The sequence below is a fragment of the Alexandromys fortis genome, unplaced genomic scaffold (assembly GCF_014885135.2).
Source record: "Alexandromys fortis isolate MF-2015 unplaced genomic scaffold, M_Fortis_MF-2015_v1.1 scaffold_22, whole genome shotgun sequence".
Taxonomy (NCBI): Eukaryota; Metazoa; Chordata; class Mammalia; order Rodentia; family Cricetidae; genus Alexandromys; species Alexandromys fortis.
In genome coordinates, this window is record NW_026067900.1 from 5,349,694 (window position 1) to 5,375,619 (window position 25,926).

The window sequence follows — 25,926 nt, forward strand, 5'->3', positions numbered from 1 at the left end:
GGTAAGACTATAAATAATCTCTGCAGTGAGTAACACATATGAAGATCCTCAAAAACTGACCTGCAGTCTCACTTAGAAGCTTCACTTCTAAGCTGTGCCTGAGGGTGCAGACTGTCACCCCAACTTCCCAGAGGTGGAAACAGGAGAAAAGCTCCACCCGGGTAACTTGGGGAGACCTTGTCTCAAAAATGAAGTTGGGAGCTCAGAGGTTAAGAGCACTGGCTGCTCTTCCAGAGATCCTGAGTTCAATTCCCAGCACCCACATGGTGGCTCACAACCATCTATATTAAGATAAGGTGCTCTCTTCTGACATGCAGGCACAAATGCCGACAGAACACTATACATAATAAATAAATACATTTAATAAATATTTTAAAAACTGAAGTCAGCTGAGGCTGGTGATACACATCAGTGGTAGAACATAGGCTCAGCCTGTGCTGGGCCCTAGGTTCAACCCCAGCATCATGGGAAAACAAGTTCATTTCTAGAAAAGGTCTGGGAATAAGCAGATGTGAGGACCTTCTGAGGTGTTGGTCCCATCACCATTCACTGATTATACTACCACTTAGTGAAATATGCAATTGTTTAAAGAGCTATGGAGCAGCCATGAAAAGTATTTTGTGGCTGAGATTTGAAATATTTAATACAAGAAAATGTTAGCAAAGCGAAACACACTGAGAATATGCATAAATTGACTGTGTAGAAAAGGATATCAAAGAATGAACACTCAAATATTAGCAGATGGAATGAATGTCAGCTCACAGGGATGGACTCGGCAACTTCATGCATGTGCATGAGCTCACTATGGAACCTTCACATGTGTATCTGACCTAAATGCTTTCAGTCCATTTTCATGTACGAACACAGCTTTTAAAGAAGTAAACTTCAAACAAGTACCACAAACCATTAGCATGTGAAGTTGCTCTGATTGGTATTTTATTTCTCCTTTACAGGTTCCACATAATAGACAAAGGTTTTTTGATAACATATTGTTATCTTTGCTGGAGATGATCATATGATCATTCTAAACAACACAAATGTGTACATACAAGAGACTGAGGTTTCTGCAGCCTATAAACACCTCTTTGGGTTTAAAAAGGAAAAAAAGCAATATACGACAATTCAACCGCAACTCTCAGAAAAACACGTTTCCTGACCAAACATGAGCGCCCTGTACATGGACCTATCATCAAAGACAGCAAGGAGCCAGGGGAAGCCAAGAGCAGCCCCTCACACCAGCTCAGAAGACCCTCCCCATCCAGCACCTCCTCAAGGTGCTCCATCTTCATCACAGGAAGATAGCGGTCACCCCAAAAGAAGACAGGAGCAGCAAATAAACATTGTTGTAAAATCTGAGTGTCTTCCACAGTATTTCACACCAGCATCTCAGGAACCCCATGAAAGCATGCGTACCATTCTCTAGATTGCTCCCTTCATTTCTCCAGAAAGGGAACCAGGTCTTCCTGATTTTAGGTGCCTGGGAAAACTAAGTCACCAGAAGGGATATAAGCAATGTTATTTGATAAGAGTAAGAATAAGGAGAAAGCAGCTATCTTAAAGAAAAGTGTGCTCTACTCACACTAAAGTATCAGACCAATGCACAACATACTGCAAAACTGTAATACAATACGGTCAAACACAATGTCAAATATGAAACTGTTCAAGCACATGAAGATCATCTTCGGAAAGACAAGCTGGGTTCTTATTTGTAGCTACCTTTGTGTAACTTTAAAAACTGTTATCCCTCAACAAGGTCTGACACTGATCTTGATACTTGTTAGGAAGTTTGCTATGAGGCAATGGCGGCTCAACAGTCAGGTTCAGAGTTCGCCCGGTGCTCATCTTCAGAATTCATCCGAGGACTGGGCATCATCTTCATCCCTCACTTCTCGGTATCTCCGTGAAGACTCCCCTTCTGGATTGTAGCTCTGCATTTTAATATTCAGTCTCTCAGCTAGTTTCTGTGCTGCGAGCTTTGCCTGCATCTCCTTGAAAATAAGAACAAAACCCAGGTTACGCATGTACAGCTTCCCTTACAATATTTCAATATGACCTGGGGAAAAGGAGCTTATACAGGAAGTTGACAGCTGTGTCCTGCCAGACATGAGGTGATGTGTCTGTCTGAGAGTTGTCAGCCTGCTGCAGTTGCTAGTGACTTTCACTAACAAGCCATGCTGCAACTGAAACCGCTTACTTCTGCACAAGAAACTGAGAAATCAAATTAGCACTACGGCAGCTAGGAACAGACAGATATACTAAGTGTGCGTACACACTGAACCAACACTGCCTATATTAGAAATCACCAACGTGGTGCCAAATCTCCATCGGACAAGACTTTCTTCTCTAGATTAAATCATGTTGTCTAGGTTTGAAGAGTATACCTCAAAGGCACACACACACAAAAAAGCCAAGCATTAATGCTGCATGCTGACTGCTCCTTGGTAAGTTTTACAGAAATTAAACTCAAGAAGGTCCAGGTAAGTTTCAGACTGGCAGTGGACTTTTCCATACATAAGAATTACCACAACTGCTGGTAGGCCTCAGGGCTCATCTCTGATTCACCTGACCCCCCATTCCCAGGTTACGCATGTACAGCTTCCCTTACAATATTTCAACATTGTTGAAAATTCAACAATTTTCAACAGGGGAAAGTCAACAGCCCCTTACCTCAGCCCACAAACATGGGTAGGCATAATTGGATTCTACTACTACTATTCTGTCAAGCCAACCCATTTCAGAAGGGTTCAACCTAAAAATATCTCAAGACAGGTATTTAAACTACCCCTAGAGACAATTCAAAGGCCACTTCTCCAGCACAGCAGTTGGATCTGATACTAATTCTAATGCAGTGAGAGAAGAAACACAAAGGGCCAAAGGGCCGTAAAGATCCATGCCAGCTGAATGTCTAGGAAAAGCCAAGCAGAGTCAAAGCTAGTTTGACTTTAGAAGATGCAGGAACCTGACTAAAATCCAACTAAATAGTTCGTGGTGGGGGGAGACGACTCTTTCTTTCCCAGAAACTTAGAATGTTATAATCTAACCATAACTAATCCCTACACTTATTTCTCCCATCCTGCTAATCTGAACAAACTATATCATTATTATACATTTTATTTATAGACAAGGTCTCACCATTTATTTGCTGTGTAGACCAGGCTAGCCTCAAATTCAAAGAGATCTGGCTGCCTTCACCTCCCAGCTGCTGGAATTAAAGTGACAGAACTATATCGGTGTGCACCACCATACCTTAATATCCATTTTCAAAACTTACATGCAAAACACAGTGCTATATACAACTGAATAAGACCCAAAGTAGGAAGGGCCATGAATAATGGTCTTAAGCACCCCACCAGCAGCTGGCAACCCAGCATGATCTCCTGTCCTTCTGGGCTGGCTCCTGCACTGTGGGAGACGGAACTAGAACTGTCTCCCTAGGCAGGTCACTGAGACGATGCCGCACGGGAGAGGGGCATATGCTGTCCCAGCAGCACCAGCAGCAGCAGGTTGATTCACATCACTCCAGTCCTCGCCCTGGGTCTACTGGCGAATTACTACTCAAGTTTCCTATAGTTCTAGCAACTTTGTGACTGAAAACTAGTAGCACATCTCTAAAACCTGATCCTTCTATTCAGCCAGGGTAATTTCTGACTCCTGAAGCAGTAGCCAACACAGACAAGAAAAACCCAAGACTCCAGAACTACCTCATAATTCTGCTTCTGTTCTTTCTGCAAGGCCAGTGACTCTTCTATGGAGAGCAGCTGTGCAGGTAGGTGATGGAGCGGAAGGAGGCGCGCTGCTGTGATGTCATCAAGATGCTGCCTAGCCCTGCGTCGCTGCTCTTCTGAGGAAGCAGGAGATTCACCCCTCTGACAATGACTTGGTGAGTCACTCTGTTGAGTGGGTAATCTGAGAAAGGAAGAGCAGGCACAATCAATGCACGGGCACAAAGATGGTCTTTAGCCCAGGAGCCTACTGCTTCTGTAGGGTAAAGAATAAAGTCTGTCCATGTTCAGTGCTGACAATGGGTGCATGTACAGATTCCTGCCTCCTCTCCTCCTCACACCTTACACGCCCCTTCTGTTCACTCAGAGAACACTGTAAAAGAGCTTAATGCCTAGTCAAAGGAAGTAAACATGGTACTATTCCTGTGGAATATATAATAGGCACTGACAGACTGACCAGTTCTGAAGAAAAGGGAGGGGTTGGAAGTGGAGGCTCGAGGGAGGAACTGACAATGATAGCCCCAGAAATGAGAACCTTCTCCTTCAAAGATTGAAGAATCACCGTGGACAGGAGATGGTAGAGGGGATGGGGTGGTCATGTATGAGACAGTGCTGTCACTATTAACTTCATGAATGTGTAAGTCTCAGAAGAAACTGGCATTCTGCACTGTAAATGAACCTGAGATGCCACTGAACACTCAGGTGGTCCTGTTTTATAGCTAACTGGCCATGTACATAGCAAGTTCTGCAGAGCCGTGAGCAGATGAGGCAGTCTCTAATATCCAGATAGTACACAGATCAGAAAAAGAAAAGTCAGAGAAACTAGCAGTGATTCTCAACCTTCATAATGCTGCAACCCTTTAATATAGTTCCTCCTGTGGCAACCCCCAACCATAAATTTCATTGCTATTTCATAACTGGAATTTTGCTGTTATGAATCATAATGTAAATATGATATGCAGGATATCAGATTTGACCCCTATCAAAGAGTCATTCGAGCACCCACAAAGATGTCGTGACCCCCAGGTTGAGAACTGCTACTAGCACACCCTCATCTCACTGTGCACACAAGCTCCATTCACACACAAGCCCAATGACACATATTGGTGGCCAGATGCAGCCTCTCTTGGTCTCTTTTATGCACAGGCTGCCCCTTCACTCTTCAACTCACCAATCCTGGTGGCCCTCACTGCTCATTCCTCACCTTCCCTATTCCTAGCCACAAGGCCATGACTGGGCCACCTTACTCTTTGACACCCTGGCCTTCCAATGTGACCTCCTAGGAAGACAGAGCGCTCGGCACCGAAGACGAGACTCCTTCGAGACACCTTTATCAAAGGCTATTTTTCTAGCTAAAAATTAATGTACCAGGAACTGGTTTCTAAACAGAAGAAATCACTGAAGGTTAAAATGATAGTTAGTGGAGTAGGCTTAAAGTCTTTGCAAGAACAAATATGGTGTTGGTTTTGGAAGCTTTCTAAGAAAATGCCAGTTCCCCCTTTGTGTCTGGCACCACCTACGTATGTCAAGATGGGCAGTTACCCTGCACAGTTGGCCTAAATGCTACAAACACAATTCCTTTCTCCTCAAAGAACTCGTTTTTTCTCAGAAACATTACAGCAAAGAACTTAAATGCAAGATTTTTCTCCCCCATTTCCACCAATCTATTTTTAGTTAATTAAAAAAAAAATCCTTTTAGCTTCCCTTCCCTGGGAACTACTATCACCTAGTTTAACGTTTCTCCCAAATTTGGAAACCTTGAGTGGCCCTCTAGATCCCAGCCTCTTTAAGTAAAATCTTTACGTCACCCTGCCCCACAGCTCTGCTGTCTACTTGTAGTGAACTCGCTTCATTGTGTTTTGTTTTTGCTGATGAGGAGCCCATTAGTTCCTGCAATTGCTTCTCTCGACTTACAACACAATTGAGGGGGAGCTGCATACTAGCAAATGGTACCAAAAAAAAAGTCATGATCCATCTGCCCTCCCACTGTGTTTATTATGAAACACTGGCTAAGTATCTTGATACACACTATTCCCCATCTGCTTCTTAAAACCCTGTTAATAACTTGCCTTCAAAACTAACATTTTTCCAAAAACAGTCCTGCAGTCGAGCCCTGCTGGTCTATTTCAGTCTGCTCACTCCTGCTTACACCTCTCACAGCACACACAACATTCCCAGAGCAAGCCTGTTCCTGACACTTACACATTGGTCTTAAACTTATGAGGAGGGGGCGCTGGGTTTTTGGCTCACATTTCTAGCACTTCCATGTAATGAGGCCTCTTAGGAGTCTCACTCTGGAGCCCTGGCACGTTCTCAGTGCTGCTGTTTTCTTCTGAGGGCTCACTCTGGTCTGCAATTGTGATCTTTTGCAACTTAATGAGAAACAGACTGTCAATGCCGCTGGAAATGTCTTCCGCCTGACTTGAAACAGGGCGTAGGGGGAGATGTTCGTTAACTTCAGATAAGGGTGCCCTGGCTTTGCTGCCGGGAGCTGCACCCAGGTTCACTGTGCAGCCAGCCTCCAAAGTCTCTTCGTTGCCTCTGGGAGTGAGATGTGCAGGTCCTTGTGTTTCTGAGGTTGTTCTGGATGATTTGTCTACAGAAGAACAGTCAGGAACTAATGATGAAGTATCAAGCATCAGGTCAGAATTCTGGGCCTTGTCTACGTCGGTATCGACTCTTGTGGCTGCTTTTTGCCTTAGCTTACAGTCTACACTAACAGGATGAAACAGTTCACTTCTCGCTCTAACCTCTTCGTGTTCTGCAATGGCAGCTTTCAGTTTGGCGATGGTGTCTGAGATCTTTTTACCTTTGTCGGGCAATTTGCAAATGAATTTTCTGTCAAGTGCAAAAAAGAAACCAACATGTATGCATTAGAGTCATGTTTTTAAACATGAAAACACAGTATTTAAAAGACAAAATGTAATCCTCGAAGAAAAGACAGGAGGAATCAAATGAATAAAATTATTGTTATGCTCCCCCAATCAAGGAAGTGCTTTGAATGGGTAATTATTTCAGAAATAAAAGTTGTATCTTCCTAAGCTAAAATCTGAAATTCTTCAAGCCCAGTCATCGACTGCCCCATGGAAAGTTATACACCTGACCATATGTTGAGATGCAGTCAAAACCCAAGCTATAAAGAACACAGCACAAAACTACCTGAGTCACGAATAAGAAACAACCAGAATTCATCTCTGCACACTCACACATTTATTCTGAGCCCCCTAAAAATATGAAATTCTGTTCGCATATAGGAAAACAGTCAACCAGTATAATAAAAATAAAGATCAGTGATTAAAAAAAAAAAAAAAACATGATCTCTGAATGAGGCCACTCTTTTGGGTCAAAGGCACTGTTTGCCATTTCTGTCGGGAAAGGTGAGTACATCAGGTTTCCCAGAGGTCACATAATGGGACGACATCACTATCTTACAAAGGAAGATGGACTTGCGTTTGAAAGACTGCTTAGTTGTTTCTGATAAATCGGTAATGTTCTAGATTCAGTATACACAAACAGGAGCTCTTAGGGATGCCCAGTAAATCACAAAGAATCTAAAACTGAGCCAGCCTTTAATCCCAGCACTCTGGAGGCAGAGGCAGGCAAATCTCTGTGAGTTCAAGGCAGGCTGGGCCAGAGCGAGTTCAAGGACAGGTTCCAAAGCTACAAAGCTACACACAGAAACACAGTCTCAAAAACACAACACACACACACACACACACACACAAAAACAACAAACAAACAAGAATTTAAAAATGTCCCCTGATCAGCAGGGCAGTGGTGGCACACGCCTTTAATCCCAGCACTCTGGAGGCAGAGGCCAGCCTGGTTTATAAGAAACAGCCTCCAAAGCTACAGAGAAACCCTGTGTCGAAACCCCCCCCCCCACACACACACACAAAGAGGTCCCATGATCAAAAGGTAAATTTATTGCTAATATTAACAACCCATCTACCTGCAAAGTGATCACTGGCTCCTTGCGCTCAGTGAAATTCCCTTTCTGGTTCTTTTCTTTGGTTACATAACAAATGGAGCCCTCTTAGGTCCTCTATTCATCGGCATACCACACATTCATTCGGACATTTTCAACGGTATTAATGACTCTCTGCACCTCAGCGTCCTCTGCTTTTCCAGCCTTCTCCCCTTTGAGCCCGGCACCCATTTGTCAGGATTCCACCAAATGGCTTTTAACTAACTAAACGTCTGCCATTATTCCCCTCAACTAAATAGACCCGAAATAAAAAAAAAAAAAAAATTAACCTTGAATCCATTCCTCTCTCCCAATTTTCTCATTATCCTTTGTGGCTCCCCAGAAACTTAAGCCACCTGTTAACTATGAATACATATTTATCTACAAATTATTCCACCAGTACTTAAGTCTTCCCAGTCCCTCGGCTGCCTTCATAGTTCCCTTTCCCCCTTGCTGAAAAATCTCTAGAAAATTATCCTTTTGGTGTCTTTTGCCTCTTATTACTTCAATTCCTTTCCAGAAGAAAGCTTTTTTTTTTTTAAGAAAAAAAAAGCCATCGTCATCTACCAGTTTACGGGGGAACGAAACTTTCCAGGCCCAAATAGCCACTCTTTACTGCTCGTTCTCCCATCTCCTTTGGTTTGGGAAAATGTGAGGCTCTAGATGGAGAAGGGGGAATCAACACGTTCTGCTCAGGAGGATTTGGTACCCAGACTCTCTCAAAGCCGTTGTGGGAACACGGAATCAAGCAGGCACTGCTGCCTAGTGAGGGCCAGGCAGCTTGGAGGCGCGCCGCGCGCAGCACGGGCCTGGCCAGGAGGCCTGAGCACGCAAGGTCACCTTCGCCCGAAAGGCCGCAGTGGGGAGCGAGGGAACTGGTCCTGGATCCCGACCCCCGAGGGCCTAGTCCTTGATCCCCATCCCGGTCGCCGGCGTCCGCGACAGACGCCCCCCCCCCCGCCCCCGAGCCACCGCTTACTCGTTGCGCAAAAGTCTCTCCTGGCGCCTCAACCTCTCCTGCAGCTCCGCCGAACTCCGCTGCCCCAAGTCCTCGGGAGCTGGGGGCTCGAAGCCGCGGGGCAGCGAGAACATTGTGCACGGGCTGCGGCTGGCGCGGCGGGCAGGGTTCCGCGGCGGGGCCCACAGCGGGCGCAGGCTCCGCGGCCGGCGGCGACTCTGGTGCGGGAGCGGGAGTCGCCATTTTCCCGGAAGAGCGCGGCTTCTTCCAGCCGAACGGAGTTTTCTGGAAATGCCGGAAACGGACAGAGCCAGGAGCAGGGGACGCCCGGGGAAGCGCGCAGGGGCGGAAGTTACATCACCGCAGATGCGGGTTTGGCGGGCTTTCGCGGGGTGTGTGTCTTTTGCTTTCCTGGCTTTTCGCCTGCGCTTTGAGAAAGTATGGGACTCCCACACCAAAGACCTACTGACTCACTTCTAGTAAGTAAAATATAGCAGAAGTAATAGACCGTCTCATCTAAAATTAAGCAATACAATTTTTGGACAAACATTTCGCAGGGATTCCTGAATAAACAATAACCACAGTAAAAATAAATGACGGGGTTGTAGAGATGGCTCGGTAGTTAAGAGTGCAAAGTGTTCTTGCAGAGGACCAGAGCTTGGATACCAGCACCCCTGTTGAGTAGCTCACAATTGCCTTTAACTGCACCGCGGAGCATCTCACAACCTTCTCTGACTTCTGCAGGCACCTGGTTCGCATGTACACACATCCCCAGACATGCACACACACAATCTAAATAAATTTTTAAAAAGTAATGAATGACCAATATAACTAGCCATAATAAAGTACATATTATAAACACAATATAGCTAGGCGTGGTGGTGCATGCCTATAATCTCAGCATTTGGGAGGCAGAGGCAGGGTTATCTCCGTGAGTTCAAGACCAGCCTGATCTACACAGTGAGTTCAAAGCTACATAATGAGACCCTGTTTCAGACAAAACAAGATTTGGTTATTTGACCAAGTCAAACTATCAGAAATTAGAAAGATTGACTGTGTCAACTTAGAAAAAAAATGAAGAACAAGTGAGATTCTTATAGACTGCTAATGTTCGGAAGGGGCTTGCAAAGAACCTTTCTGAAAAATAGTTTGATAATTTCTGATTCTGGATTTATTAACGTTTAGTGTAATGATCTTGAGGTTCACCTATGTCAATGCTTTTTATATTGCTAAGTAGTACTGCACTGTATGAGTTTGTTTATGCTGAAGGATATTTGAGTTGTTTTCAGTTATTATTGGTCATAAATCACTGTCAGTATTTTTGTATAGGTGTTCATGTCAACATAAACTTTCATTTTTCATAAGCATAGACTTATTAGGCCATATTATCAAAGGGGACAGGATGGAAGTACAGCTCCATTCTGTTGCCCTCCACAGCCTGAGAAGTTCCTCTAATCTTTTAAGGACTTCAGCTCAGTCCAAACCAGGGTTTGTAGCTTTAATGCAGAAAATATTTAGGACCAGCAGAGTAGGAGGCTAATAAAACTATTTTAATATAGGCTTAATTAGGAGTGTTAAGAGAGGTGCTCAGACAGAATGTGTGACAATCCCAGATGTGGACATGGGCTTCTCGAGGGACAGTTGCCATTCGTTGTTTTTACTGTACTTGTACTTGATGGGTTTTGAAGCTATTATCTTTGTAGCATTGCTAAGAAGTCTAAAAGAGACCACAGGGTGTGATTCCTGACAGCTCTCAGGAAGTCCAAATATCCAGAAATGAACTCAAGATAGACTATAGAAGGATTTCTGGTGGTTAGATAAAAGCCATCATTTTTCAAGAACTTGTGAAAAGGACTTTCCATCCCCAGAAGGAGTATACACACACACACACACACACACACACACCCCTACTTGCCCTATTTATAATCCGCATGATTTAGTCACCCCAGGCTTCTCTAGCACTCTCTCACTATGATCTATCTGTTGCTATTTCCATTATTCTGCACCCCCCCACCCCGCTACATCCCTAACCCTGGACATGTTCAGTCTGCTTTTTCTCTCCGCTCTGGACTCTTCTGGATGCCTCTGGATAGTTCTTTCTCTCTCTCTCTCTCTCTCTCTCTCTCTGTCTCTCTCTCTCTCTCTCTCTCATTCTCAATAAAAAAAAAAACCTTGCCTCTAATAATGGAACAGTAATGTTGAAAGTTTCTTTACTGTGCCCCCTCACATGCACTGACAAGACTACAATTGTTTGGGTAAAAATATAGACCAGAGGGATGCAGGAAGGTAGGACACCTTCACTGTAAACAGGATTAAAGTCTTGTTTGAGATTCGCAGAAAATGTAAAGACCTGCTCAAAGTCAAACATGTTAAGAGCTTAAGCCTGGTTTATGGCTATTTTAGCATAAAGTCTTTCCCAGTGAAAGGGATATTCTCTCTGGCACAGCCTTTGTAGCAAGTGTGCTAGAGTGCTTGCTTCTGAGCTGACACGAGACTTTAACAGCCTCCAGGGTGAGAGGATCCCTTCCCTTCCCATGTCCCCATATTTTCCCCCATCTTTCTATCCTGCCTCAGTATGGGGTAAATGAATGTTTAGCCTCTTAAGAAGCCTTGGGGTAGTGAATGTTTAACTTCTAAGAAGCCGCCAAACTGTTTCCAAAGTGTCCCTATCATTTTTCACTCCACAGGCAATGTATATGAGCACCAGTTTTCCCACCTCCCCTTCATCAGTTGGTTTTTGTTTCAGTTTGCTTTTAAGATTTTAGCCTCTAGCCCTTTGCCCAAGTGCCCTGGCTTAGATACACTTAAGAAATTGCACAGAACTTGCACTAAACATTTTTTATGGTGTTGTTTTAGTTAATATTGTCAACTTGACAGGCTTGACACAAACTTCTGACCTTCCTGATCCTCTATCTATTGGTCACTCTCACCTCTTCCCTGTCACAGCCTCACACATTTAGGTAGGAGAGAGTAAGAGAGGGAACGGGGAACTAGAATGGAGGTATGAGGAAAACAGAAAAGGAAAAAAGAATGGGAAGAGAATGATGTAAGAAAAGAAAGACAAGGGGATGAGTAAACAAGAGTATATGCTTTATTTCAGAAAAACCTCCCAGGGGCATCTCTAGTGAGAGCTCCAGAGAGCTCAGTGCCTACTTATATATAGGCTGGGACAGATATTGTCTCAGGACAAAAGGTAAAGAGTTTGGGGGGAAATTTGGGGTGTATATTTGAAACTTCCATGTCTACAGTCCTGCTAGTTAGGAGAGGGAAGTCCCAAGACCAGGGAAGAGAGATCCCTCCGTCAGGAATAGGCAGGTGGGGAAACTTAGCAGTACTTATCTGAGTTCGTTGGACCTACAAAGGATGGATCCAAGTTGACTTCATGAAGCTTACATGAATTTTATTTATTTATTTATTTATTTATTTATTTATTTATTTATTTAGTATACAGTATTCTNCTCATTACAGATGGTTGTGAGCTACCATGTGGTTGCTGGGAATTGAACTCAGGACCTTTAGAAGAGCAGGCAATGCTCTTAACCACTGAGCCATCTCTCCAGCCCCCTTACATGATTTTTTTTTAAGTTTACAGAAAGAGATAAAAAGTTTTAGATATATTAGTATTACCATTATTTGTAATCTGTACTGAAATCCACATTGTAGAAAAAGCAGTGAACTCAAGTCTTTGAGTCATAGTAAAAGCTTGGGGGAACTCAAAAATGATCCTGGGTTAAAACATTAGCACTCTTTCCGGAAGGCTAAATATATTCTAAATTATAATATACATAATAAATTGTATATAATTATATAATACTATGGTAATATTCTAGTATACCCAATTATATAGAGAGAGTTATAAATTTCTGTTGATGGGCAGTTACCCTAGGCTTCTGTGATCGCTATGGTTTCACTGGGAGCAGTGGTCATCTTTGGCTGTCATTCAGGACAACACTAAATCTTTAGCTGTTGCACAGGACAGCATTGACCTTCAGCTGCCAAACTCAGAAGATTTAAGAGACTTTCCTGTGAAGAAGGAACCTGAGGAAACTGACCTCACTTCGACAAGGCAGAGTATGGCAGTCAACCCAACAGTGTCCACAGATTGGGCAGAGCCCTGGTGGCGGGTGAGGCATGAGGCAGTTTTTCCCAGTGGTTAGCATCACCACAATCCAGGTGGAGTCTCTGTGCCCCATCATCTTCTTTGGAGACCTTAGGATTGCTGTTAGGAGCTGGCATTCCTGTTTATCATTGAAAGCTTTTTTCATAAACAGTTTAAAGGCCATATTCAGCAGATTGCTGAAGAGTTTGAGGACCATAATCTATAGGTGCACCTGAGTTAAATAAGCTTCGTTTTTAGTTACTTGTTTTAGACTTAACCTTGAAAACACATACAGGAGGCTAACTAAAGCTTGTCTTCAAATGAATCACATAACAGTTTATAAGTTAGTAGTTTTTTAAAGATCAGAATTTTATAGCTTTATTCCTACTAAGCTTCTGCCTTTAAAAAATATTGAGTTGAAGATTTAATTGAAGATCCTTTAGTATTAAAATAAAACTTTAAACCATAAATACAGTTCATAGGGAGACTGGGAACTTTGCTTTCCTGATTCTAATGTTGTTTCTTATTCTACAACTTCTAGAAGCATGGTGTTGAACACAGTTAGCAAAGATATAAGTAGTTAGATATGCAGCTTTAAATTGGTTTTTGTTAATTTGAGTAGACCTTGGTAATCTTAGTAATTTATAAACCTTGATTATATTTAATGACCCTAATCCAAGATAGTTTGGAGACTTGCTGCTGTCTCCTCAGTCTAAAACGGAAATACAACAATAAGCATGGAGCTCACTATGACTAAGATGTTTTAGTTGCTTTATACCATGTGGTCACCTTAATCAAGATGATCATAAAGTCACATGGCATGTAACCTTTGACCTTAGTAAAGATGGCTGCCAGCCACATGGCTTCTTTTATCCTGATGAAGTTATCAGGTGAGATGAAGTCACATGGTTGCTATTTTAAAACATCTATTTTCCTAAACAAGAGTTGAATCCAAGTTACATATGTGTATATATATATATATATGTAGTATATTCTAAACAGAAGTTGAATCACATCTATAGTATGTTGTAGCAAATTAAAATTATGTATATAAAGGTTTTTAATTATAAGCCTTTTGTTATAAGTTTTAAGCCAATTTTCATTACAGATTTTACAGATTTTAGCCACACCCAATGAACTTACAAATCTTATACAATAGTCTTAAAAGACTTCTTGAGAGCAGAGTACAGAGAAATCATAGATTAAAAAAAATGTCAAGAGTGGAAAGTTGAAAATCCTTAGAGATAGGAGACTTTAGGGTCATTTGCTTGTGCGGTGACAGAAGTTGTTACAATCTGTAAAAATTTGGAACTCGAGTATGGCATCTTTGGCCCGTTGAGCTCTACTGAAGCCAAGCCATTTGAAGTAAGACAGCGAGACTTTAATAAAACCTCTGAGTCTGAAGAAGGAATTGAGTCCAAGGAGAAAGGAGGAAGGGTCGTGGAAACAAACTCTCTCTGCCATGGAGAGAGTTCCAATAGCTCCAAGAGAGAGCTGAATATCAGTGAGCAGTGTAAACATGAGCAATAAGTGAGGACAAGCAAGTATCCTACCCTAGAGAGGGTTCCAATATTGTGGAGGCCATGAGGGCATGGAGAAGCTGCAGGCTTAGTAAATAGAGAGTTGCCCAAGTGGTGAGGCCCTGGAGGGCATGGTAGGGGCTGGAGGCCAGAGAGAGAGAGAGAGAGAGCCCGGTGATGGGTGCCCCAGAGGGCATAGCAGGGTTCCAGGAGTCAGGGACACAGAGAGATGCCCAGGTGATGGACATCCCAGAGGGTGTAGCAGGCTCCAGGAGCCAGAGAAAGGACACTTACCAAGTAGGCAGAGAGACAGAGTGGGTAGAGGCAAGAAGCCACTGAAGAGGTAGACTCTAGAATTTGGAATCAAATGTGGGGGTGGCAGAAGCCAGCAGAAACAAATGATTTACATATACCTTAGGAGAGTTAAATCCACAGCGCTGTTTGGAGAGGCTGATTCCCTTGGAAGGAAGCTTATTTATTACCCCCCCACACACCCCCTGCCCCATGGTTTCAGCACCAGATAAATGAAAAAAATGGAATAAAAGAAGGAAGACATAGCTACTCCTAAAGCCTGGAGATTTTCATTGTTGACATGAGGGAGAAACAGGCAGAAGGGAGAATCCAGGCTAAACTGCACCTTGGGGGGGGGGGGGGGAGGAAGAGCAAGAGAGGTATCACTGACCAAGGGAGATAGCCAAGGCCAAGAGACCAGGAGAGCAGTGTAGGCAAAATGGCTGAGCTCTACAGACATCAGTGAAATTGATTACCTGGCTCGAGTGAGAAGGAAACATGGAACACACAACAAACCCACTTAGGAGTTTATTAAGGGTGTGTGTAGGTGTGTGTGTGTGTGTGCAGGCCTAGTGAGGTCAGTGAGGTGGGGGTAGATGATGCAACCATGCCCCACGTGGGTCATGACTGAGGGCTTGTCCGTACATGAGTGGCCCCGGAACCCAGAAGTGTCAGCCATATTGTGGCTGGAATCATAACAATCAGACTGAGGAAAGGGAAGCAAATGCCCAGTTCCTGGGAGGGAGATGGTTAGGGTACTGATCAGTCAGGTGAGGTATACTGAGGGAGACTTCTCCTGGGTTTGAGACCTAACAAGGAGAGAAGGAAGCAGGTTTTTTGTTTTGTTTTGTTTTGGCCTTCGAGATCACTGCTAGGGATAACTAGGGAAAGAAGGTGAACTGAAGAATGTCAGGTGACTGGTGTGAGACCCTCACCCCTTATTCTCAAAGAAACAAGAAGGAATTTCCTAGCAGGGTGTTTTAAAATCAAAAACCCAGACTAGCTTCATGTTCCCAGAAAAGATAGTGCCCCTCCACTCGGGTCCTGAGAGCAGCCAGGCCCAGGCATGGATGGTGCATGAGACCATGCCACAGGTCTCCAAAGGTGGCTGGTCCGGGGGAGGGAGCCACCTGCTGCAGACGAGAAACAGAGACATGGATAGGCACACCATGCAGACTGAGGTCAGATATTTATTTAGTGTTAATGGAGGGGAAAGGGAGAAGGGGAGAAGAGCAGAGAGACGGGGGGGGGGGGGGGGGGGGGGGGGGGGGGGGGGGGGGGGGGGGGGGGGGGGAGGGAGGGAGGGAGGGAGGGAGGGAGGGAGGGAGAGAAACAGAAGGGGTAAGGGGAGAAGTGGGAAGAGATAGAAGCTGCCTCTTCTAGAGGGAGATGGAAAAGGAAGAGACTCGGCTACAAGCAGGAAGATCAGCCTGCCTCAGCAGACAGGGGAGGGAGTGGGTGGGGCTTGTCTCTTAAAGGGACAGGACAGATCATTACAGAAATTGTTATTGTTTAACCAAAATAGAAGAGCTTTATAAAATGGCATGGTCATGGCTAACTGGGGACAAAGGCATAGGAAAGGAGGTAAGAACACCAAAGAGCTCTGAAACATAGAGGACCCTAGGTCCATAGGAATTAGGGTAGAGTCATTTCTGGTCCAGCTCTAAAGTTGAGAACTTCTATAAAATGACACATTTCCCCCCAGCTAATTTCCCTGAGATTGGGACACTGAGCTGCTTTCCTCAGCTACCCCAGAGTTTGGGTTGTAAAGCAGAGGCAATCCAGTAGGAAAGCAAATCCTAGCATTAGTTATCCAAACCGAGATGCCGGCCTGAATGCTCGCCTCCTGTCTCCCTTTTTATCAGCAAATAGTAATTTAAAGTCATTTGCTGGGTTATGGTTCCTGGGCGGCAGCCTGCAGTCTATTAAAATTAATCCTGACAGAGGTCCCTAGTTGCTTGCTTTCTCCAGGCCCATCCAGGCCCCTGTTTATGGACAAGATGAACAGCCCACCCATCCCAGAGGGTCTGGGAGAGGAAGCACATTAAAATGGCCGCCTGCATCTTTGTTTGCTCAGCTGCTCGGACAAGCTAGAACTGGGGGAAATGGGATTAATTAAGGGGCAGTTGCCCATGGGGAAAAAAAAATACAAGGACTCTGGTGAGAAAAATCTCAACTAAATAAGTTTCAAGTCGGAAGAAAGAACTCTTTTTCTCTTCAGACATTTGCATGGTTGAGTGCTGGTCAGTGAGGAATTGCTCATTCCAGGCCACCGGTGTGTTTTATGAGCTGAACAGTGTCAGGAGAGCTAATCTGGGGTGAGGAAGGATTGCCAAATGTATGGTTCTTTGAATCTTCATCTGTCTTCATCTAATTTTCCTTTTTATGAGAAAGTTAAAGGACGATTCTTAGTTAAATATCATGGCCATTTACGGATACTAAGCATTGGTAAGATTTTTTTCTATGAGTAAATTCATAAACCAGAAATAAAAATATCCTTGAACATGTCCATGTCCTTATCTTTAGTACAGATCACAGAGGCACTCTGGCTCCGACCCCTACTTCCTCTTCAGGTCAGAAAGTCTTAAGGAAGAGTTCAAATGCTTTTTCCCTCCTTTGTCCTGTTTTACTTCCCTCTGACACATTGGCTGAAATTCCACCTCTAAAAAGACAGTTTGGTTAACAAAGATTTTCCTTTGAGGCCTTAGAGCCTTCTGGAAGGGCTGTGGACTGTCAGTCCTCTGCATAGGACCCTGTCTTAGTTCCAAATGATCCTGCTCGTAAAAACTCAGCTGAGATGATGACCTACAGTTAAAAAAAGAGAGTAGAATTTAATGGGAGAGGACAGAAAATGGAGATGACGTTGAGCCCTCTGAGAAGGACAAACCAGAGAGCATCACTGAGCAGAGTTTCGGGCAGTAGGATGACCCTGGGAGTCCTTACCCTAAGGACTGGGGAGCAGGCAGGTAATACTTAGAGTTTGCTTAGAAGTCATTCAAGTTGCTTACTGGAGTCCAGAGCCCTTATACGTAAGGGTCTCCTTGAGTGTTGTTTTCTCATAAAATATCTAGTACATTTTGTATCATAATTCTGGCTATAAAAATTATTTTAGGGCTGGAGAGAGGACTCAGTATTTAAGAGCACTGGTTACTCCTCCTGACGACCCAGTTTGCTTTCCAATGCCCATATGGCAACCAGCAACAATTTATAACTCCAGTTCCAAGGGATCCAATGCCATCTTCTGGTCACTTAGGGTACCAAGCACGCACATACTCACATACAAATATACATACAGGGAAAACACTCATACACATAAAATAAGAATAAATAAATGTTTAAAAATTATGTAAGTAATAAAAAGGGGTCAAGTGAAGTATGCTGGCAGTTCTTTTTCTGCTGCAGGAAAGACAGCTTGTACACACAGGAAAGGGGAAGGGTGGCCTTGCTCCCAGGCTCAGCGGCAGACTGCGGCCTCTGTAGCGACTGGAAACAAGCGAGTCTTCATTGTAGTCACATCTGTCACTCTTTTAAAAAAATATTTATTTTGCTGGGCAGTGATGGCACACACCTTTAATTCCAGCACTTGCTAGGCAGAGGCAGTTGGATCTCTGAGAGTTTGAGGCCAGATTTGTCTAGTGAGTTCCAAGATAGCCAGAGCTGTTAAACAGAGCTGTTAAACAGAGAAACCCTGTGTGTATATGTGTGTGTGTATATATATATATATATATATATATATATATATATATATATATATATATATAATTTGATTAAAAATCAAATACGTATAGGTGTACATATATGGCATATGCATATGTCAGGGTGTGGCTGAGGAATGTAGACGAGGCTGTTGGACCCCTGGAGCCAGAGTTAACCAGTTTTTGTGATTCCCCGACGTGGATGCTGAGACCCAATCCTGAGTCCTCTGCAAAGGCAGCACACATTCCTAGGCACGAAGCCATTGTTCTCGTCCACATATTATTCTTTGAAAGGAGCTCAGAAGCCAGTGAGATAAAGAAAGCGGTAATCCACAGCCTAGAGCAGGGGAAAGCTGACTACCCCATCCTCTCAGTATCCCTGACCAGAATCCTATCTGGTCACCTTACATGAAAGAGAAAAGCTCTGAACCATACCAACCAAGAGTTGAAAAAGAGGAGGCATATGGGATGCCAACAAATATACAGTCAGAACTGCTCAGGACAAAACAAAACAAAAAACCAGAAAACAGAAAATTCCCCAAATGGAAGAGACATGGCACAAGGTAATCCAGACAGGATTGAACACAGTCTTAAGAAAATTAGTCCATTTCAGGCCAACAAGATGGCTCAGTGGGTTAGGGCACTTAGATATAAGCCTGGAGACTTGAGTTTAATCTGTGGGACCCACATATAGATGCAATGAGGAAATCAATTCCACAGTGGTCCTCAGACACCCATTCTCAGACAGATAGACAGACACATATACACACCCACACATACACACATTCACACACACACACTGAATACCAGAACAAAGGCAATCTACAACTAAGCCTTCAGGGGTATGATCTGCATACATTACCTTCGTGTTAAGTCCATGGACTTCTTAGAGCCTCAGTTTCCTCCCATTTAAAAGGAGGGTACGGAGCTATCCTCCAACAGGCCTCTCAGTACTCAAACGGCACGATTCTAAGATGGCTAATCTTACAACACATTCTTTGGCAACATCTGCATCTATTTAAGCTCATAAATGTTGAGAAGAAATACTTGGTATGTTGTAAAGCAGGAAGCAGGTATCTCCTTTAAATAAACACCCCTCCAGTGCTGATGAAGTTCCAGGCTTATCAGCTCCGCCACTCTCCCATGCTCATCTGTATCTTATGGGGCTGGCTAATGTTTTCCGTCACCTAGAATTCTTGAGCGTAATTTGATTTTCATATCTAGGGGATGACAGCTTTGAGTAGTTTAAGATTATTTATAGGGTTAAAAATTCAAAATTTGTCAAAATAGCAGAAGACAAGCAAATTATAATAAATGGTGTGGGAAGGATGCCGTTTGGAATGGGCTGAAGAGAGGGGTCATTTTCAAGAAATAACCCTCTCTCCTCTCTCTCTCCAAAATCCAAAACTTTTTTTTTTTTCAGTAAGATCAGATTCAGAGGTAGTTTTTGTAGCTGCGATGGCCCATCTGCCTCTGGCACATTTGAACTTGCGATCCCTGGGACAGATATAAGGTTTAGTGTGGTTGGTGTGGTTATGTGGGGTTCCTGAGGCCTTGTTAAAATGCCAGTACACCTCTTGGTCCTTCTGAGGACCAGACAAGAGCATGGTGCCACCACCCTTGGGAAACTCCAGGGCCAGGGGGTTGGAGGTGAGGATCTTACCCCCAGGGGGATGTGACTTCCCACCTGGCTCACCCTCAGCGCACACACCTTTAGCTTGGGTACTTCCAGAATCTGCACATCATCTGTGACTGTCCCCCACGGCCACAGTTGTTTTGATCTCTCAGCCAGGAAGCTTCATCTTTTGGATTATCTGGGACAGGGACAGAAGTGGCCGGTTAGTGCAACTCATAAATCACTTTCAGGACAACCTGATTAGAGGTGGAGTTGGTTTGTCTGGCCAGAAACTTGAACAGCTTGACTAGCAGTCATGGGTGGATGTCCTGGCTCTTGGGCTCCTTGTGCCAAACACTTTGGTCCTTGTGGCGAATGTCAACACCCATGATGGTGCCTCCTGTTTGGCCAGGTCTAGAAAGCAACAGTGTCTTGATAACATAAGACAGGAAACAGTTCATGTGAACTGGGGGTTATAAATTGTGGTTTTTCTGGACACATTCAATCTCCAGATGGATGTACAGTGTTTCTAAAGTTAAGAGTAGGTGAGATTGCTCAGTGGCTATTGAATGTGCACAGCTCTTCCAAAGGACCTGAGTTCTATCCTCAGTACCCATATCAGCATTTGATAACTGCCTGTGTTCTAGATCCAGGGGACCTGATACCCTCATCTGGCCTACACAGGTACCTGAATTCACGTGCACACACATACACGCAGATGTGCACATAAGACACACAAATAAAAATAAAATAAATCTTAAGGAAGAAAAAGAGTTGGATTTAGGATGAAAAATGTCCTTTACAATCTGGGAACTCATCCTTTCAGACCCCACCAGCCACTCACCCTACTCTCCTGCCCTTTCCTTTCTTGTGTGTGGGTCCCTGAATGAGAAACATCTATACTGGGACATATGTAAACTGTCTTCTGTTCTGAGAGGCTGTACCAGGATGGAAATGTCTAGAGTATCAGTACAATATCTATACTTGTTACAGGAAAATGATCTTTGCCTCAAATATCACGTTTTATAAAGCATTTCCAGAACTATCACAGGGCTGGTAGGAGCTCAGCAGGTAAAGGCACAAACCCAACAACCCGAATTCAATCCCAGAACCATGTAAAGGTTGAAGGAGAGAACTTAGACCACACAGTTGTCTTCTGACCTCCACACATACACTGTGGCACATATCCCTCAATAAATAAATGATCTAATTTGTAAAGGAATGACTGCAAATGTAGACCAGTTCTGTGGTCTACACAAAACAATGTAATCCCATGTTCCAAAGTTAGCTGGAAGGCAAGAACGGTAGAGTTACCCAAAGCCTTCAGGACAGCTAGCCCAGACTAACCTAGAGCAGAGACCGGGAGACCCTGCTTCATCAATGTAGATAGTGAGAACCAAAAGCTATCATATCATGGCACATATGTTCTCTCTCTGTCTCCCTCCCTCTCTCTCCACCCCCCCTCCCACACAAACACTTTTAAAAATGAACCATCCCAACCAATGTAGAACTAGCCCTCCTCCACATTATTTTTTGTTTGCTTGCTTGCTTGCTTTGTTTTTTTGGGGGGGGAGGGGAGGGCGTTGTTTTGTTTTGTTTTTTTGAGACAGAATTTTACTGTGTAGTCCTGGTTGTCCTGGAACTCACTCTGTAGACCAAGCTGGCATCAAACTCACAGAGAACTGCCTACTTCTGCCTCCCAAGAGGTGGGACTAAAGGGGTATGCAACCATTGCCCAGTCCCTCCTCCAGATTATAAACTTTGTCAAGACTGCAACTTTTTAGTACCATTTGTAGAAACTGAATTTTAATTCCTTTTCCACCTTACTAAGCCTATTTATAAGTAGTCTTGGACTTTGGAGGGGAGCACTGGTTTCCTTATTTTATAATCCAACAACTAAATGCCCTGGTCAAATGTCCAGTCTCACCACTTCAAACAATCACTGTGTTTGCAACCAGCTCAACTACATATTGATACATTTACAAATTTGCTTCCACACTCTTAGGGACAAAAGCTGTTTTTAAAACTTCAAAGAAAGGGGCTGGTGAGATTGCTCAGCAGTTAAGAGCACTGGCTGTACTTCAAGTGGTCCTGAGTTCAATTCCCAGTAACCACATGGTGGTTTACAACCATCTATAATGGAATCTGATGCCCTCTTCTGGTGTGCAGTTGTACATGCAGAACAGAACACTCAATAAAAAAAAAAACTTCAAAGAAAATAGAAATCTTTATGATTACTGTGAAAACAGTATCTTTAATGCTAGGTCTAATACTTTAAATTTCATATTGAGGATTTTGTAAAAAAGCAATACAAAACACAACAATAACAACAATAAATGGTCAACTTGAGACAATCCTAGTTTTTCGTCCCCGGGTCTACAAAAGTTTTAAAATAAATCTGTGGGTACTATAAAGATCTTTTATTTTAGGGTAAAGCTACAAAATGATCAGCTAAGTTGTTTTCAGTCTGAGTATGTTTTGTTTAAGAGGTGGCAAAGTTAAGAGGAAGAGAGAGCATTAATATTTGCAAGATGTCATTAATCTCCAGAAAGAGCCCAGGACAGTCTGCCCCGCCCCCACCCCAGCTCTCATTTCAGAACTAACCCAGTTTTCTGTTATTTGGCTCTGAAAAGTCTTAAATCTGTAACAAGAGACTGACTTCCTGTTCTCAAGAGTGTGCCTGCCAACAAAAACATTTACAAGAAAAGCCCCAGGGCCAAAAAATTGCCTACTAATTATTTCTCAGCACCCCCACCCCTAATTCAGGAAGGTGGATGCTGTAAACGCTGCATCTAAAAACTCTGAAGTATGTGTTGAAAAAATTAAGAGAAAGCCCACAAGAACTGTTTGCTGCTTGCTTATATTTTATTGCATTCAAATTACATCAGTTGTATGGCCCTTGGGCACAAATGATGGGTTTTTATATATAATATTTTATTTAGAATTCCACAAAGATTATACTATTATAGTTATCAAAAGTGCCCACTGGACGTTGTATTCCCATTACCTTCCCAAGCGAGGAAGCAGCAGCCTTGACACCTGAAGCTGCCCTGAGCTCTTCCAGATGGCAGAGTGTGCCCTGGCTGGACCGGTGTTCTTCGTGGTCCATCCACCCAGGGTGAGCCCTGTCAGCACCCTAGCAGCCCCCGTGTGAGAGCGCACAGACTTGGTAACCGGTGTGAGCATGGAGGGGACAACTGTGAAAAGGACCGGAGAGGGGGCACTACCTGAGCCCATGGCCCGCGGCAAAGCTACCATCCTCAGGTGTCAATCCATGCAACTGGGTCGCAATAACAGGACCAAGGGCATGGAAATGAACCCAGGCCTCTTTAGCCAGTTGACATTCAAGAACTGTGCAAGGGAAAGACAGTGGTAAATGAGTTGTGTTCTCAACAACTGTGCTACAATCAGATAACCTACATGCAAAAGAAGAGAGGGGGACAGAGGGAGGGGAGGAGGGGAAAGGGAAGAAGGAGAAAGAGGCTGCAGGAGAAAAAGAAAAGAGAAAAACACCCCTTGCTTTAACACATACTTTACACCAGGTTTTAGAGAATTTGCCCCGTGAATCACCACAAGGCTTCAGCATTCATCCCTTTCAGATCCCCTTGTTTTTGATCTCTCCTTCTAGAAACACATCAGTCTCCTCTTCTCTCTAACAGGACCCACTCTTTGGAATTCTCATCTTTGGAGCTGAGGAAAAGAAGGCATGCTTTTTAATCACCTGATTACTGGACCACATCTCCTCTCACTGGGGGTTGGATGTGGCTTGTTCCCTGAAAGTCTATTTGCTAGAATCTCGGTCCCTAGGGTGGTGATGTAGAGAGAGCTGGGATACTTGGGGAAGGGAAGCTGAGGGAAGGTGGGTACATCACTGAGGATACCATCTGTAGAGTTGATTGACATATTCTTGTAGGACCCTTTAATTGCTAGGAGAGCAGATTGCTACAGAATGAGTGAGTCGGGCTTCAGAATCTCCCCCAACTTCCTGTTGCATCTTGCAGTATCTTCCTCTCCCACATGCCCCCACCATGAAAGACTCCAACAAAGTGCCACCTCACTGAGCAGAGGGTCCTGGATCCCAGGGGATACTGGTTCCTTCTGAGTCCCCTCTTAGTTCCCATCAGCTTCTGAGACCCTCTCTGGGGCCCTGAGAGAACACAACTCACAAGTGAAGTTCTTGAACTTAGCTACCCAAGGGCAAAATATCCTGCAGGAAATGTGCTTACTGCTTGCAGAAGGACAGGTCTCCCGAAAACGAGAGATTCCTCATGTTCTCCATTTCTCATTGCTAATGCTGGCTGAGGGGTCAGAGAGTCACTTCCTTATAGTATTGGTGAGTTTCAGTGCACACAAATTTCCACAGAACAAATGAGACTTTGCGCACTGAAAGATTTAACGCTTGTACACTGTCGGGTCTGGCAATTCTTCTTCGAGGAATTTAACCTGAGAAAACAATTAGGAGAATGTCCACAGACGTGTGCAGAAGATGGATTGCTTAAGAAAGAGTAAAGACAACCTTTGAAATTCCAGTGTGACAGGATAGGTTAATTGAATCACGGTGCTTTAATGAAATAGAATCCAATTCATTATATACTTTTTTTTTTTTAAGGTAGAGCTGGAGAGAGGGCTCAGCAGTTAAGAGCACTCACTGCTCACTTGTGAGGAGCTGAGTCCAGCACCCACATCAGGTAACTCACAACTAATTTTAGGGAACCTGATGCCCTCTTGTGGCCTCTGCAGGCACCTGTGCCCGTATATGTGCATATACTAACACAGACACACACACACACACACACACACATCCTTTTACAAAGATGCAGTGGTGTAAGGGTTATGGATGTGGGTCAGTTGACAGACAATTGCCTAGCAGGCACAAAGCCCTAGGCTCCATCCCTAGCGCCGCATAACTGGGCATGGGCATGGAGGTGCATACCTGTAATCTCAGCACTGAGAGGTAGAAGCAGGAGAATCAGAAGTTTAAGGTCATCTGTGGCTACACAAGAGTTTAAGGCCACATTAGGATACATGGGATTTTTGTCTCAAAGAAGAAGGAGAAAGAAATAATGGTGCAGTTTTTATAATATGTACACATAAACTTTAACTGCATTAAGTCAAACTGCTTATGAGAGATGTGATGACACTGGGTGGCATCGAGTAAGGGCTTGCTGTGTACCAACTACTATTCTGAGACCTGCCCGAGGACTAGCTCAGCCATTCTTCACATCAACCCCGCCAGGAAGAAACTGCCACTGTCCTGTTGCAGGGGGGCTCTGGCGGGTCACATGACTTACATAGGCACACACAAGGGAGTACACTCAGGCAGTTGAATCCCAGAGCCTATATTCTTAAAAACCACATGATTCTACTTCTCTGTGGAAGGTTATATGTCCCTTGAAAATGAAACAAGTAAATGTTATATATGCTTGTGTTGAAATAAGGGCGGCGGGGCTGCGTCCCCAACACCCCGGCCGCTTGGCTAGCTCATGCCCGAAATAACAACACACAAACTGTATTCATTTGAGAACTGCTTGGCCCCTGAACTCTAGCCCTTACAGGCTAATTCTCGCACCTGGACTAGCCCATTTCTAATAATGCGTGTAAGCACCCCAAGGTGCGCTTACAGGGAAGATTCTAGCCTCCGTCCATCATGGGAGAGTGTAGCATGGCAAGCATGGTGTCTCTGCTCCAGAGCAGAGCTGTCGAGTCTCTCCGGAAGCAGAGCAGAGTCTGACCTCACTTCCTCTTCTGCCCAGCATCCTATCCTGTTTATTCCGCCCACCTATCTTTTAACCTATCAGGGCCAGCAGTCTCTTTGTTGCTCAGCCAATGAAATCAACAGATTGATATGACACTCCCACATCACTTCCCCTTTTTCTGTTTAAACAAAAAAAAAGAAGGCTTTAACTTTAACGGAGCAAAATTACATATAACAAAACAGTTATCAAGTAAAAATTACAATAATCTATATCATAACTAAGGAAAACTATAACTATAGCTAACTATTCTTAACTCCATCAAAGAGTCCAGAAAGATACAATATTACCTAAGCAAACAAGAAA

General features: G+C 43.9%; 1 protein-coding gene and 1 pseudogene across 1 annotated transcript; both read right to left on the reverse strand.

Annotated features, from left to right (window-relative positions):
• Window positions 1–914: 914 nt before the first annotated feature.
• On the reverse strand, window positions 915–8,938 carry Polr2m (RNA polymerase II subunit M). The gene is given in 4 exon segments (XM_050126862.1): window positions 915–1,988; window positions 3,702–3,906; window positions 5,925–6,560; window positions 8,669–8,938. Coding segments are annotated over 4 exon segments (1,098 nt in total). The 5' UTR covers window positions 8,782–8,938; the 3' UTR covers window positions 915–1,844.
• An 8,352-nt stretch (window positions 8,939–17,290) lies between these two features.
• LOC126489808 (60S ribosomal protein L18-like) lies at window positions 17,291–20,256 on the reverse strand (annotated as a pseudogene).
• Window positions 20,257–25,926: the final 5,670 nt, after the last annotated feature.